Here is a 15,688-nt window from a genome sequence, read left to right on the forward strand (position 1 = left end):
TAGTATAATATAAATCAGAAGAGGGAACGAAGGTTGAAGGGAAGTGATATAGACAAGGATAGTTTTATGTTGAGTAGGCTTTTGACATCAAGCTTCCTTATAGCTCACATGAAAAAAGAAACATGATAATTTGCAAGTACACAGGGAACTTACTATTATATATCTACTTATATTTATGGCCAAACTTGAAACTCCCTCTCTCACTCCCATCTTTGAATTTCAAAACAATGTGGTTTTTTTTGGGGATACTGGAGATTGAACTCAGGGCATTCTACCTCCAACCTATACCTCCAGCTTTTAAAATATTTTATTTATTTATTTATTTATTTATTTATTTATTTATTTATTTATTTATTTATTTATATTTTTGTGGTTCTGGGGATGAAATCCAGGAGGCTTCTACCTCCGGGCTACACTCCCAGACCTATTTTCTATTTTATTTGGAAATGGTCTCACTAAATTGCCGAAGCCTCACTAAGTAGCTGAGGCTGGCTTTGAATCTGTGCGATCCTCCTGTCTCAGCCTCCCAAGCGCTGGGGCATGCGCCACCACGCCCGACTCATATATATATATATATATATATATATTTTTTTTTTTTTTTTTTGAAACAGGGTCTTGGTAAGTTGCTGAGGATTTGCTAAAGATGCTTCAGTGGGCTTCAAACTTGCTGTTCTCCGGTCTCAGCTCCCAAGTGCTGGGATTACAGACATGTACGTCCAGCCCAAACAGGGTTTCTTTATACCAGACACAGCAGTGTGTAGGTTTCAGAGACTTGTTGCGTTATAATAAGGGCTGCCCATGTTTCCTCGAGGCGCCTGGCATCCATGTATGAACACTCAGCTTCTTTTTATTTTTATATTTATTTATTTATTTATTTATTTATTTATTTATTTTTTGCGGGTCTGGGGATGGAACTCAGGGGCATTTGACCTCCGAGCTACACACCCTGCCCTATTTTTTATTCTTTATTTTGAAACTGGGTCTCACTGAGTTGCAGAGGGCCTCACTAAGTAGCTGAGGCTGTCTGCGAACCTCGATCCTCCAGGTCTCAGCCTCCCGAATGCTGGGATGACAAGCGTGTGCCACCACGCCCGGCATGAACACTCAGCTTCTTGATAGCACCTGAGGAGAGAATCCTCGTACATCCCAGCCTCAGGAAGCCCAAGACCTGGCACAAGGCCACGGACGATTGGGATTATTTAGCCGCTCCCCTTGTGCACATGGCGCGCTCCGTACTCACAGGGACTGCCTTTTTCATCTGCACATTTTCATTCATTGCATCTCACACATGGTGAATGCTCTGTTATGTTTATGGTTTGCAAAAATAAAGGAACATATGCAGCAGAATGACTGGTATGAGAGCCCTGCCACTTAAGGGCAAGTTCTAAGAGATTATTTCTATATTAGGCAGCATAGACTTTTCATCCAACTCTGGTAACAGTGCTCAAGTCTTAAATCTCATTATTTTAAATGAAAAATAAAATCTATATGAACTCTTCTTCCATGGGACTGATGTGCAGCGACTTCTGTTATTAAATGTCAGAATGAAATAGAGCCAGTTTTCTTTTTTTTTTTTTTAAAAAAAAGGGAGTGAAGTATAGCCCTAGTACTTCAGGTATCTTTAGAAACAGGTACATTATTCAGTTCCCATTCCAGACACATACGTCATTATACCTTGTGCAAAGTCATGGCCAAAACCATATATCTCAAAGGGGCAGTAGATTCTTTGCTTGAGATATCACCTACAGAGAAATTGTGGAAAGGTTATACTACAATAAAAATACTTCTAAATCTGTGTTTTTTAATTTTTTTGGATACTGGGAATTGAACCCAGGGATACTCTACCTCTAAGCTACACTTTAGCCCTTTTTATTTTTTAAAGGAGGGTCTCACTAAGTTGCTGAAGGTGGCCTCAAACCTATGATCCTCCTGCTTTAGCCTCCCAAGAACTAGATTTACAGGCATGCATACCATGCCTGGCAAAATCTGCATATTTAGATATGTAAGATGCCCTATATTTTTTGGAAAATATTAAAAGTTGATTAATTTACATAATACTCTGTTCTCATATATTTATCACAGCTAAGAAGCACTTCCTTTTGTGTGTGTGTGTGTGTGGTGCTGGAGATGAAACCCAGGAGCATTTTACCTCTGTGCTACACCCCCAGGCCTTTTTAAATTAGTTTTTATTTTGAAACAGGGTCTTCTAAGTTGCAGAGGACCTCACTAAGTTACTTAAGCTGGCCTCGAATCTATAATCCTCCTGTTTTAGCCTGGTGGGATTACAAGCATGAGCCACCACACTAGGCTAAAAAGCAATTTCTTTTCTTGAAATGAACATTTCCAAATCAATTTCCCTTTTATCCAAGTTTATAAAATTGCATGGGAGAAGTGTTGGCACTTACTCAAAGTGGTATTTCTTTTTTTTCCCTTTTGTTTACAATTAAGTATTTCCTTCCATTTTATTTGTAAGCGAGGGCTCCTTTAAATTTTATAGAGGAAAACCAATGGGAAGGTGGTTTGGGATAACCGGAATTCACACAGTTAGTTGACTTGTTTCCACATGCTGTGTGAAGGTCAGGAATCAAATTGTGTGATGGGGTGGGCCTGGTGATACACACCTGGGATCCCAGTGCTTGGGAGGCTGAGACTGGAGGATCACAGGTTTAAGGCCAGCACACAGTAACTTTGTGAGATCCTGTTTCAAAATAATGTAGCTTGGAGGTAACCCCCCCTTCCCCGGGTTCAGTAGCGACTCTTATACACGCAGGTGTGCAAACACATGAAAATGGTGTGATAGGGTTTTACTGAGCCAGATGCAAGTTCTGTGTAACCATTTTCCTCTTTTTCAGCCCCACTCCTTTTACCCTGTCCGAAGTTAACATGTCCCTGAAAAACACGCCAAGGGTAAATACCTCTGCACTGCAGAAAATTGCTGCCGACATGAGCAACCTGATAGAAAATCTGGACACGCGGGAACTGCATTTTGAGGGCGAGGAGGTGGAATATGACGCGTCTCCCAGCGAGTCCAGGCCTCAGGAAGGTAAAGGCCACGATCTCAGGGGAAGGGAGGCCTCAGGGCTGTCAGCAGAGCAGTCGGAAGGAGCCTCGGCCCATACATTCTTGCCGGCATCAGAACGCCGGGCTGAGAATCATCTCCCAAGAGCCCTTCCTGATTTTATTAATTAGGATTCTCAAAAGGATGCCCGTGGAAGGAGAGCGAGCTCCTGCCACGCACTGGAATAACCTCACTTGCATGTGTATTTTCTAGTGTGCATCCCCTTCTCCACTGTCTACGATACGAAAGGATTTAAGGAGCCCAACATACAGACCTACCTCTCCGGCTGTCCAGTGAAGGTGCAGGTGCTGGAGGTGGAGCGCCTCACGTCCACGACCCGGGTCAGAGTGCTTCCGGGCTCGCCTTTTTGGGGGTCGATATATATGAATTAATACACTGACTTGCACTCTCCCTCCTCCTAGCTGTGGCCATAGTCTTGAAGTTTTTGTTTGTATTTTGTCACTTACAAATCATCATCTTTCAAGGTTTTGCTTTCTTCTCCTATTCCTCTCTCTCCCTCCCTCCCTCCCTCCCTCTCTCTCTCTTTTCTCCCTCTCTCTCTCTCTCTCTCTCTCTCTCTCTCTCTCTCTCTCTCTCGTACTGAGGATGGAACCCAGGGACATTCTACCTCCGAGCTACACCCCTTTTTATTCTTTATTTTGAAACAGGGTCTTGCTGAGTTGTGGAGGGTCTCACTGAGTAGCTGAGGCTGGCCTCAAACCCGTACCTCCTATCTCAGCCTCCCAAGCACTGGGATTACAAGCTTGTACCGCCACACCCACCTGGTTTAACGTTCTATTTTAAAAGAATAAAAAGGACTGGGGGTGTTGTTTAGTTGTAGAGCATCCTGGGTTCAGTCCACAGTGTCACTACCAAAAAAAAAAAAAAAAAGAAAGAAAAGAAAAGAAAAAAGGCCCTCCAGGATAGAGGGCTGAAGCAGGCTGGGAGAATTCCTCTGGTGGGCTCTGCCTCTCTGACTGCTCCGGGACTCCTGCTTCAGTGCTCATTCACATGCATTTTCAGTGAGCACTGAATAAGCCTTGGAGTGAGTTGTCTTCACCGCTGGCACAGACTGCACTGGGGAACGCTGGCAGGGAGCCCTGTTGGCTCTCTTGCTGTCTGGATTTCGTAGATGCAGTGTGGCAGGACGGAAGGTTGCTGCAGGGCGGTGGTCTTTGCCTCCTATTCTGCCTGCCAGGTTTTAGGCTCAGAGACAATAATGTAAATGGGCCAAAATGTACAGAACCAGACTATCTTTGCTTTGTGATCTCAAGTAAGTTATTTAATCTCAAATTTCTCAGTTTCCTCCTCTGAATAATGGAAACAGTATTAATAGGATTTTAAAACACCGTATTACTTAGTATTGTTTTATCTAAGTGTACACTGGATACCAATACTGCAGCAACTCTCTCTACTCACCCTGAGCACTGGTGGTGCCTCTGTGCAGGGGAGTGTATAGGCGGGGCCTGACTGGAATGGGTTTCAGAACAAGCAGGGTGTGGAGATTTTTTTTTTTGTGTGGTACTGGGGATCAAACTCAGGAGCATTCAGACTGTTTGTTTTTTGGTGGTACTGGGGTTCCTGGAAACCCTTCTACCTCTGGGCTACACTCCCAGACTTATTTTATATTTTTATTTGGAAACAGGGTCTCTGAAGCCAGCGCGGCTGGCTTTGAACCTGCTCGATCCTCCTGTCTCCGCCTCCCAAGTGCGGGGATTACAAGTGCCCGGCTCCTTTTTATTTTGAAACAGGGTCTAAGTTGCTGAGGCTGGCTTTGAACCTGCAATCCTCCTATCTCAGCCTCCCAAGTACTGGGATCACACGCATGTGACACTGGACTTTTGACGTCCCCTCTCTCTTCCCTCTCAACTCTACTAATTGCTTGTTCATGACTCATGCTTGTGCTCTAGCCCCCTCAGTGCTAATTAGGGTCTTCACACATTATCTCCTCTACCTGGCAGTGATGTGCCTGCGTGCGCGCGTGCACACACACACACACACACACACACACACACACACACACACACACACCTGAGAGAGCAGGGAAGATTTGTAGAAGTTTGGGAAGTTTGTCTTTGGTGTGATTCAAAGTTTGTCTTTTGTAATTTATTATGTAGACATTGAAAAGAATATTATTCTGGTAATTGGTTAGTTTTGAAAACAATTGCCTAAGTACTTAACACAAAATATGTAGGCTGAATTTAAGGACACTTTCATGTTACTTATTAATTTGCCCTTGTTCATTGAAAGTTCATTTCTATTTTATCTAAAGGAAAGCCATTTTTGTTTATTATTGTAGGTGCCAAGCGCGCATCTCTACACTATTGAATTAACACATGGGGAATTTAAGTGGCAAGTTAAAAGGAAATTCAAGCACTTTCAAGAATTTCACAGAGAGCTGCTCAAGTATAAAGCCTTTATCCGGATCCCTATTCCCACCAGAAGGTAACCATTTCAGAATTAATATAAAGTTATCTCAGCATACAAATTGGGAGGAAAGTATATTTCTTTCATTTTCTAGGTTACCCGGTCCATTGTTGGTAGATATTTTCTATCAATGTTATTGGCACAGGGGATTGAAGCCAGGGTTATTCTATCTTTGAGGCTACACCCCAGCCCTTTTTATGTTTTGTTTTGAAACAGCGTCTTGCTAAATTGCTAAGGTTGGCCTCCAACCTGTGGTTTTCCTGTCTTTGCCTCCCAAGTATAGCTGTGTGCCACTATACTCCGCTGATATTTTCAATTAAATATTTATTTATTTATTCATTTATTTATTTCATGGCACTGAGGATTGAACATGAGGGCATTCTACTTTCAAGCCACACTCCCATCCTATTTCATTCTTTTATTTTGAAAAGGGGTCTCGCTTCATTACGGAGGGCCTCACTAAGTTGGTGAGCCTGTCTTTGAACCTGTGATCCTCCTGTCTGAGCCTCTCAAGTACTGGGATTACAGGCATGTGTCACCACACCCTGCTATTTTTTTATTTAGTGGTACTGGCGATTGAACCCAGAGACATTCTGCTTCCAAGTTACACTCCGGTTCTAATTTTTTTTTTTAAATTTGGAAATAGGGCCACACTGAGTTGCTGAGAGCCTTACTAAGTTACTGAGGCTGGCTTCAAACCAATGATCCTCCCGCCTCGGCCTTCCAACTTACTGGGATTACAAGTGTGTGCCACCACACCTGGCTCAGACCCTGTTTCAAAATAAAACATAACAAAGGTTGGGGGTATAGTCTGGAGGTAGAATGCCCCTGGGTTCCATCTCCGGTACCAAGCAAACAAAAAAACATACCTCATGAAATATATTGTGAGAATCATAGTCAATAATGATCTAATAAATGTCTGCATTGTATATGTGTGCACGTGTGTCTGTGTGTCTTAGACACACTTTTAGAAGACAAAACGTCAAAGGGGAGGAGCCCCGGGAGATGCCCAGTTTGCCCCGCTCTTCTGCAAACATGAATGGAGAAGAGCAGTTCTTCGGTAGAAGGGTAGGTCCTCTCTCTGTTCTGTTGTTTTGTGTGTAATGTGACAGCACTGTAGACAGACATTTCTCTCACCCTCTGATCATGGCCCTGGCTGCTTGAGTCTCTCTGGAGCTAGCGAGGTCCCCATCCCCCAAGCCATGGTGGGGAGCACCTTCCTGGAAGAGGGAGAGTGTTAGGAGTCCTGTCATGAGGACACCGTCCTCCTGCTGGGGCCTCCCCGGCTGGCGAGTCCAATAGTGAGCACATCAGGTGGGGTTTGAGGTCTGTTGTTCCTTCTGGGGGTTTAACTCAGGGGTGTTGTACCTCTGAGCTATGCTCCCAGTCCTTGTATTTTTATTTTGAAACAGGGTCTAAGTTGCTGAGGCTGGCTCCAACCTGTGATCCTTTTATCTCAGCCTCTCAAGTACTGGATGACAGAAATGTGCCACCAGCCCAGTTATAATCTGTATCTTGTATGTTCCAGAGGGGATATTTGATTTCTCTTTTGTAGTTGTCATCTTGTTTAAAATCTTTGTAGGACTCTGGAATAATATTTTTCAAGGTACTTAGACATAAAATTAGACAATTTTGGGTTATTGAGTGTACCTGTACAAGTCCAACTAAAAACGATCATGCCTATTAACTTCTAGGGATTCAGCAAAGCAGTACTGGATTTCGTGGCACTGAGGATGGAATCCGGAGGGCTTTCTACCTCCAGGCTACACTCCAAGACCTGTTTTATATTTTTATTTGGAAACAGGGTCTCACTCAGTTGTTGAGAGCCTCACGAAGTAGCTGAGGCTGGCCTTGAACCTGCACAATCCTCCTGTCTCAGCCTCCCAAGTACTGGGATTTACAAGTGTGCATCGCCACACCTGGCTTTATTTATTTATTTTTTTTGAGACTTGATCTCACTAAGTTATCATGCATTGTCCTTGAGCCTGTGATCCACCTGCCTCAGCCTCCCAAATACTCGGATCACAGGCGTGCAACCCTGTGACAGGCTGTAACATATTTGGAGTCAGGGTACATCTTACTAGAAAGTAATTTTCTTTTAACATCCCCCTCTGGAGCTAGCGAGGTCCCCATCCCCCAAGCCATGGTGGGGAGCACCTTCCTGGAAGAGGGAGAGTGTTAGGAGTCCTGTCATGAGGACACCGTCCTCCTGCTGGGGCCTCCCCGGCTGGCGAGTCCAATAGTGAGCGCATCAGGTGGGGTTTGAGGTCTGCTGCTCCTTCTGGGGGTTTAACTCAGGGGTGTTGTACCTCTGAGCTATGCCCCCTTTTTCTCTTGAAAGTAGATTAAAATTACGATGTATTTTCCATTCAATTAAATGTTAAAATTTAAAAATGCAAAATTTTGTAAAACCAACAAATGGTTTGAAACTATCTCCTATGGACAAATCTGTTCTAATAGCTATAAAAATTAAAAGCATACATAGCTCGGCTCTTGTCAGCAATTTATAAAAGACCTAAGCACGTGACATGTTAAATAGCAAGAAGAGATTTACATGATAATTTAAGAGAGCATAGAAATGCCTTGATGCTATTCAGTATGCCTTGCCCAGTGCTAATGTTAGTAAATAACCGAGTAAGTCACGGAGTTGAGATGAAGTGAGGATCTCATCATTGTCACTATCTAAGTTTTTCTACAAACCCAGTGTGGCGGCACACACCTGTAATCCTACTCACTGGGAGGCTGAGGCAGGAGGATCACGGGTCAGAGGCCAGCGGTCAGTAAGTTAGAGAAACCCTGTTTCAAAATAAAAAATAAAAAGGGCTCGGGGTATAGTTTGGGGATTGGAATGACCTTGGGTTCAAACCCCCCAGTATTTTTCTCTAAAGATGACCATATTAACTCTTATCTTAAATATTTGCATTACAGAAACAACTGGAAGATTACCTGACAAAGATACTAAAAATGCCCATGTATAAAAATTACCATGCCACAGTAAGTACTATTCAGTGGTTTAAATTTTGAATTAAGTGTGTGTGTGTGTGTGTGTGTGTGTGTGTGTGTGTGTGTGTGTGTGTTACCGGGGATAGAACCCAGGGGCTTTTTTTTTTTTGTTGTTGGTGGTGGTACTGGGGTTCCTGGAAGCCCTTCTACTTCTGGGCCACACTCCCAGACCTATTTTATTTTTGGAAACAGGGTCTCTTAAGCCAGCGCTGCTGGCGCGATCCCCCTGTCTCCGCCTCTCAAGCGCGGGGATTACAAGCATGCGCTACCACGCCTGGCGCTACCCAGGGGCTTTCTACCTCCAGGCTACACTCCCAGACCTACTTTATATTTGTTTGGAAACGGTTTCTTACTAAGTTGCAGAGAGCCTCACTAAGTAGCTGAGGCTGGCCTTGAACCTGCGCCATCCTCCTGTCTCAGCCTCCCAAGTACTGGGATTACAAGCGTGCATTGCCGTGCCTGGGCTTCTATGATACTATTTTTAAGATATCCATAGAACTTAATGTTTATAGCGATAGTTTTAAATGAGCTTGAGATGCTACTCTGGGATAGGTTTTCTAAATCTCAACCCTGTTCCCCCATGAGCTTCTAGAATAATGCCTAAAAGCATTTCTAGGTCCAAAGAAAAACGGCTGAGTAGTGAGTGCAGGCATCACAGGTGCCCTGGGCTTGCCTGGAGCGTGCTTTGGTTGCCATCAGACAGGCCTGTCTTTGCAGTCGGAAGAGAAAAGATGGGGAAAGAAGAAGGGGAAGAAAGCAGCCTTGAGGGACCCAAGAAGAGGGAGCCAGGGTAGCCCCTAGAAGCCAGCAGAGACTAAGTGGGAGGCGGCAGCTGGCCAGCAGGGGAGGGGCTTCGCAGTGTCTGCAGACAAGGACTCTGCCCTGTGGAGGCCCTAAGGTGAGGCCTTTTTAAAATTTAGTTGTTGTTGTTGTTGTTGTTGTTGTTGTTGTTGTTGTTGTTATTATTATTATTATTTGGTCTTGGTGATTGAACCCAGAGGCATTCTACCTTCAAACCACACCCTCAGCCTGAACTTATTTCTTATTTAGAAACAGGGTCTCACTAGGTTACTGAGAGTCTAAGTTGCTGAGGCTGGCTATTAATCTGAGGTCCTTCTGTCTTAGTTTCCCAAGTACTAGGATTACAAGCGTGCATCACCACAGCTGACTAGGTGAGGCCTTTTAAAATGAACAGCTTCACCGGGCGTGGTGGCGCACGCTTGTAATCCCCGCGCTTGGGAGGCAGAGACAGGAGGATCATGCAGGTTCGAAGCCAGCCTCGCTGACTTAAGAGACCCTGTTTTCAAATAAAAATATAAAAAAAAAATAGGTCTGGGAGTGTAGCCCAGAAGGGCTTCCAGGAACCCCAGTACCACCTAAATAAATAAACAAATAAATACAAGAAAATGATCAGCTTCCAACTATGTGGAGGTCCGGATAGCTGAGAATGTCTGGACTATTACATCTCTATCTGTGTCTGGGAAGGTATATTGCTATGGGATTATACCAGTTTGGGATGTATATGTAGAGTTTAAGAGGAGGTGAACCAGGCTGAGGGAGACAGGAAGATCACAGGTTCGAGGCCAGCCTCAGCAACTTAGTGAGATCTGTTTCAAAATAAAAATAATAAAAAAGAGCTGGGGATGTAGCTTGGAAGTAGAAGCTCCCCTGAGCCCAACCTCCAGTACCAAAACAGAAAAAAAAACACCAAAAACTAAACAAAACAAAAAGGCAGGTGAGCTGTGACTCGGCCTCTAGTGTGGCGAGTGCTGTCTTGTGACCGTGCGCAGGACAGGGCAGCCTCGCGGGCCTGGGCAGAGGTAGCAGAGGACCAGCCACGCTGGGTCTCCCTTCAGCGTCTCTGGGACGACTAGGTGGTGGCTGGTCAAAATACGCTCTCATCTGTTCCTGACGCCCTGCTGACCTGCGTCCTGGCATCAGCCCCTGCTCACAGCTGACTCGGGTGCTCAGTGGACGTGAAGTAACATCCAAGGCTCCAGAGTCCTGGGGGAGTGTTTTCTCAGGACAGCCATCAGCTGGGGCTCTACCGGAGGATCTCAGGAGGAGAAAGGGTGGGACCTTCTTTCTAGGGCTGGGGAGCTCCTATTAACTAGGAATGCTGCCTGCATTGCCCTCTTTGAATCAGAGGTTCTTTTTTATTTATTTATTTTTTGGTGTGTGTAGGACTGGTGGTGGAACCCAGGGGCTTTTCTACCTCCGTGCTATACTCCTGCTTCTGAATGGAAAAGTATCTAAATGTACACTGCTGCTGTGGGCAGTGACCATCCACTTCTCTTAGCTTTCTGCCTGCCTGTGACGTGACTGGTACTAGTTCTTTGGGCTTGGGGACAGTACTTGGTGAGCTTGGTCTGTATATCACCCCCCCATTTCTGATGGTCACTATTCTGTTCCCTTCTACAGCTGCATTCTCCCAAATGAGTCAAGCTGTAAATGTGTGTGTGTGTGTGTGTGTGTGTGTGTGTGTGTACACATCCAACATATATAATATATAATATATAATAATAGCTATATATAATACATATATAGGTCATATATATCTGTGGGAACTTGAAATATATATATATATATATAATATATATAACATGAAAAATATATAACATGAAAACTAGTGCCACCTTTGAGCTACATATATGTATGTAATCGTGTGTAATGGGGATTGAGCCCAGAGGCATTCCACCTTCAGCTATACCCCTAATCCTATTTTATTCTTTATTATGAAAGGGTGTTGCTAAATTGCTGAAGGTATCACTAAATTGATAAGGCTAGCCTTGAACCTGCGATCCTGCTGTCTCAGCATCCCAAGCACTGAGATTCCTTCAAGTTCTGAAAGTGAACTAGTACTGTCTATAACATGGAACTCACTAACCGGGCATTCCAGTTAGTAACCAGAAAGTGATCACCTTCCAAGGAAGAAAACGAAGAGGAATAAAGAAAAGCAAATGCATCTTTTTTATCTTACCCAAAATTAAAATCTAGACATGGAAAAATGTGTGCAATTTCCAAGAGAAAGCCCTAAACAAACAGGTCTTATCTTTTTTATTCTTATTTTTTTATTTTTGCGGGTCTGGGAATGGAGCCCAGGGGCATTCGACCTCCAAGCTACACCCCCTGCCCTATTTTTCATTCTTTATTTTGAAACCGGGTCTCACTGAGTTGCAGAGGGCCTCACTAAGTAGCTGAGGCTGTCTGCGAACCTCGATCCTCAGGTCTCAGCCTCCCGAATGCTGGGATTACAAGCGTGCGCCACCGCGCCCGGCCAAACAGATCATATCTTAGTCCTATCTTGAAGTAAATCATTTGCCTCCTGTGACTCAGATTCCTCATCCACAAGATGGGAGTTGGCTGGAATCCTTTTGTACCACAACCCACAGATCAATAGGACTGAGTCCGCCCCGCCCTGCTCTTTGTAGGACTTTAACTTGAGGGGAAGAGAGGTAAGGGAGAAAGATTCAGACTTCCCATTCCCACCAGCGAGTGCAGGGAGGTGCTTCTTTCTGGAGATCCAGTCTCCAGCCAGGAGGCCCTCAGGCCTTAGTCCAGCCTCCATCTTCCTTGGGTGGGCCGTCTTCCCAGTGCCTGGACAGCCTGAGCCTCCCCACCCCTCGCCAGGGATCGCCCTTCCCAAGGCTCTGGGCTTCCTGTGTCTCCTCATTTCCCACTTACTTGGCTGAGGAAGGAGAGGGTCCCCTGACAGTCACTGGCTCCTTAAAGTAGTACAAAGATTAGTGACGCCTCTGTAGCAGTTTCTTCAAATGTGAACTAGGATTGATTAAACTAGGATTGACACCTTCTGTGTTCCAGAGATTAAAAAAAAGAAATTAGGGCTTAGGCTTTTAAATTATTTGGATTCTAAGGTTGACAATCTGAATGTCATTTCTAGTACCGTGGGTTCCCATTTTCAATTAAAAAGTCTTTTCACAAATCATATAAATAAATGCATGGTGATGAATCATGTAAACAGTGTTTTTGTGGTACTAAGAGTGGAACCCTTCTATTTCTGGGCTATACCCACAGCCCTGTTTTAGTTTTTATTTGGAAACAGGGTCTTACTAAGTTGCAGAGTGCTTCATTAAGTTGCCGAGGCTGACTTTAAAACCTGCAATCCTCCTTTCTCAGCCTAAATACTGGGATTATAAGCATGCACCACCATGCCCAGCTTGTCCATAGCTTTTAATCTCCTACTAATTTCTACAGTGAAGGTAAGCCCAACATTCTCTTTCTTTTCAATTTATTAAAACTGATCCTTCCTGTCATGTTGATGCTTCCCAGAACCTCTGCAACGTGCCTGCCTTGTAGCTCCCTGTCCCACTCCTCACCTCCTCCACTGTGCCCAGCTCCGTAGCCTCCGGCCTCTCATACCATCCATCCTTCCCTTGTCTCTTGTCTCCCTGCCTCCAGAACCTGCACCCACGTTTCTGTGTCATACACTGAGTTTGGGTTTTTATTTTGTGGTACTAGTGATTGAACCCAGGGCATTCTACCTCTGAACTACATCTCTAGCCCCCTTTTATTTATTTATTTTTTTTTGCGTGTCTAAGGATGGAACCCAGAAGCATTTGACCTCAGAGCTACACCCCCTGCCCTATTTTTTATTCTTTAATTTGAAACAGGGTCTCACTACGTTGCAGAGGGCCTCACTAAGTAGCTGAGGCTGGCTACGAACTGTGATCTTCCGTTCTCAGCCTCCAGAATGCTGGGATTACAAGTGTGCGCCACCACTCCCAGCTCCCTTTTATTAAATTTTGAAACAGTGTTTCACCAAGTAGTGAGATTCTCATCAACCTAGTGAGACTTTGTTTCAAAATAAAAATAAAATAGGGCTGGGAGTACAGCTTGGAGGTAGAATGCCCCTGGGTTCAATACCCAGTACCACAAAACAAGCAAGCAAGCAAACAATTAAATACATAAATACATTAAGTATATAAATAAATAAATAAATAAATAAATAAATAGTGCTTTCTTATTTCTTTCCAGGCAGAATTCCTTGATATAAGCCAGCTGTCTTTCATCCGTGACTTGGGACCAAAAGGCCTGTAAGTTCCTGGGTTGGGTCTTTGGAGAGAAGTGTGGAGAGCCCTGAGCGTCGCCCTGTGCTGTAGTGGTGTGCACAGTGGGTCTGTCTGCGGGGATCTACTGTACACAGCAGGGCGTCTCCTGCGGCACACTGTGGGAACACCTGCCCCGCCATCTTTCTAATGTGACCATGGACTTCTTCTAGCCCAGACAGTCCACCAGGCTGTGCGACGTGTGGGAGAATGCTCGAAAGCCACACACACGAGCCTTTCTTCTAATCACTTAGGAGAGCTGTTTATGCCTCACTTTGATGGCTGTTTAAAATTAACATTGTGGGAAGCTGGGCGTGGTGGCGCACGCTTGTAATCCCAGCATTGCATTTGGGAGGCTGAGACAGGAGGATTGCGGTTCGTGGACAGCCTCAGCGACTTAGTGAGGCCCTCTGCAACTCAGTGAGACCCTGTTTCAAAATAAAGAATAAAAAATTAAAAAAATAATGCTGCGAGTGTAGCTCGGAGGTAGAATGCCCCTGGGTTCCATCCCCAGTACTGAAAAACAAACAAACAAACAAACAAACAAACACACACACACACACACACACACACACTCTGGGAATTAAGTGTCATATAAATAGATTGAAAGTTACTCAATGATTACTCGCCTTCACAATATTAGAGATTTATCATATAAAAAGCTTAACTTTTAGCTGAGTGTGGTGGCGCATGCTTGTAATCCCATTACTTGGGAGGCTGAGACAGGAGGATCTCGGTTTGTGGCCAGCCTCGGCTACTTAGTGAGTTCCTCTGCAACTCAGTGAGACCCTGCTTCAAAATAAAGAATAAAAAATAGGGCTGGCAGTGTAGCTCTGAGGTAGAATGCCCTTGGGTTCCACTCCCAGTAACACACACACACACACACACACACACACACACACACACACACACACAGCTTAGCTTTCTAAGTTCTTTTTGTGTGTGTATGTGGGTCTGGGGATGGAACCCAGGGCCATTTGACCTCCTAGCTACATCCCCTGCCCTATTTTTTATTCTTTATTTTGAAACAGGGTCTCACTGAGTTGCAGAGGGTCTCACTAAGTAGCTGAAGCTGGCCACCAACCGTGATCCTCCAGGTCTCAGTCAGCCTCCCGAATGCTGGGATTACAAGCATGCACCACCACACCCAGTTTATTTTAGTTCTTTAAGAGCACTGTTAGGCTGAGTGTGATGGCACATGCCTGTAATCCCAGTACTTGAGAGGCTGAGACAGGAGGATTCCCAATTTTGATGTCAGCCTCAGCAATTTTGTGAGGCTTTCATCAACTTATAGAGACCCTGTTTCAAAAAAAAATTAAAAATAGCTGGGAGTGTAGGTCAGAGATAGAATGGCCCGGGGTTTAAAAAAAAAAAAGCGTCGTCACCAGTTGTTTCAAAATGACTTTCTTTGTTCAGACATGCCTTTGCTCTTTCTTGTCACGTCTTTCAAATGAAGACACTGGCTTTGGCCTACTTGCTTTGACCTGGCTGGGCCCGAGTAAGGAGATGCCGCCAGCCAGAAACTGTGGGCTGCCCCGTCCGCCCCAGGTTTTAGGGCGGTCGGACCATGCATAAGTCAATAGTAGCAACAGCCATAAGTGAACAGTGAGTCCTCGCTATGATGAAGGACCTTGGCCTCCTGAGCCAGGAGCCACACAGCTCACGGTTCTGCATTGGGCGTGACAGATGCGGTGTCCAAGTACCCTTAGAGCTTTACCTGACCAGTGTGCTTTTGAGAATCACTTCTAGAGGACCAGATCTAACAAATATGGCAGTAAGTGTGTGAGGGTGGGGAAGGAAGATCCGGGAGGAAAGTCAAGGGAGAATGAGATATTTACTGAGTCCATGTTCTGAAGCTGAAGAAGCTGGGTGTAATTTGAGTGTAAGTGGGAAGATAATGGGTTAATCTGATGTTTCTTTCAGAGAAGGTATGATCACGAAGAGGTCTGGGGGACACAGAATTCCAGGCTTGAATTGCTGTGGCCAAGGGAGAGCCTGCTACCGATGGTCAAAGAGGTAGGAATTAGGAATTTTGTGTGTTTGTTTTAATAAACTGAACATTTAGTGGAGTATTTACATACTAGCTTTAAAATATAAATCAATTGAAAGCCATGGCAGAACACATTTTTTTTTT

General features: G+C 44.6%; 1 protein-coding gene across 2 annotated transcripts in view; it reads left to right on the top strand.

Moving 5' to 3' along the window:
- Positions 1–2,883: 2,883 nt before the first annotated feature.
- The window catches only part of PLD1 (phospholipase D1), a gene marked incomplete at both ends in the record, with an annotated part of 113,319 nt that continues 100,514 nt past the window's right edge, over positions 2,884–15,688 (top strand). For both annotated transcript variants that reach the window (XM_080696738.1, XM_080696739.1), the window contains 7 exons: positions 2,884–3,043; positions 3,272–3,399; positions 5,358–5,503; positions 6,445–6,553; positions 8,414–8,479; positions 13,484–13,542; positions 15,478–15,570. In XM_080696738.1, coding sequence (XP_080552864.1) covers positions 2,884–3,043; positions 3,272–3,399; positions 5,358–5,503; positions 6,445–6,553; positions 8,414–8,479; positions 13,484–13,542; positions 15,478–15,570 — 761 coding nt within the window. The remainder of the gene's footprint in view (positions 3,044–3,271; positions 3,400–5,357; positions 5,504–6,444; positions 6,554–8,413; positions 8,480–13,483; positions 13,543–15,477; positions 15,571–15,688) is intronic.

The sequence above is a fragment of the Muscardinus avellanarius genome (genome assembly GCF_963383645.1).
Source record: "Muscardinus avellanarius genome assembly, chromosome: 5".
Classification (NCBI taxonomy): Eukaryota; Metazoa; Chordata; class Mammalia; order Rodentia; family Gliridae; genus Muscardinus; species Muscardinus avellanarius.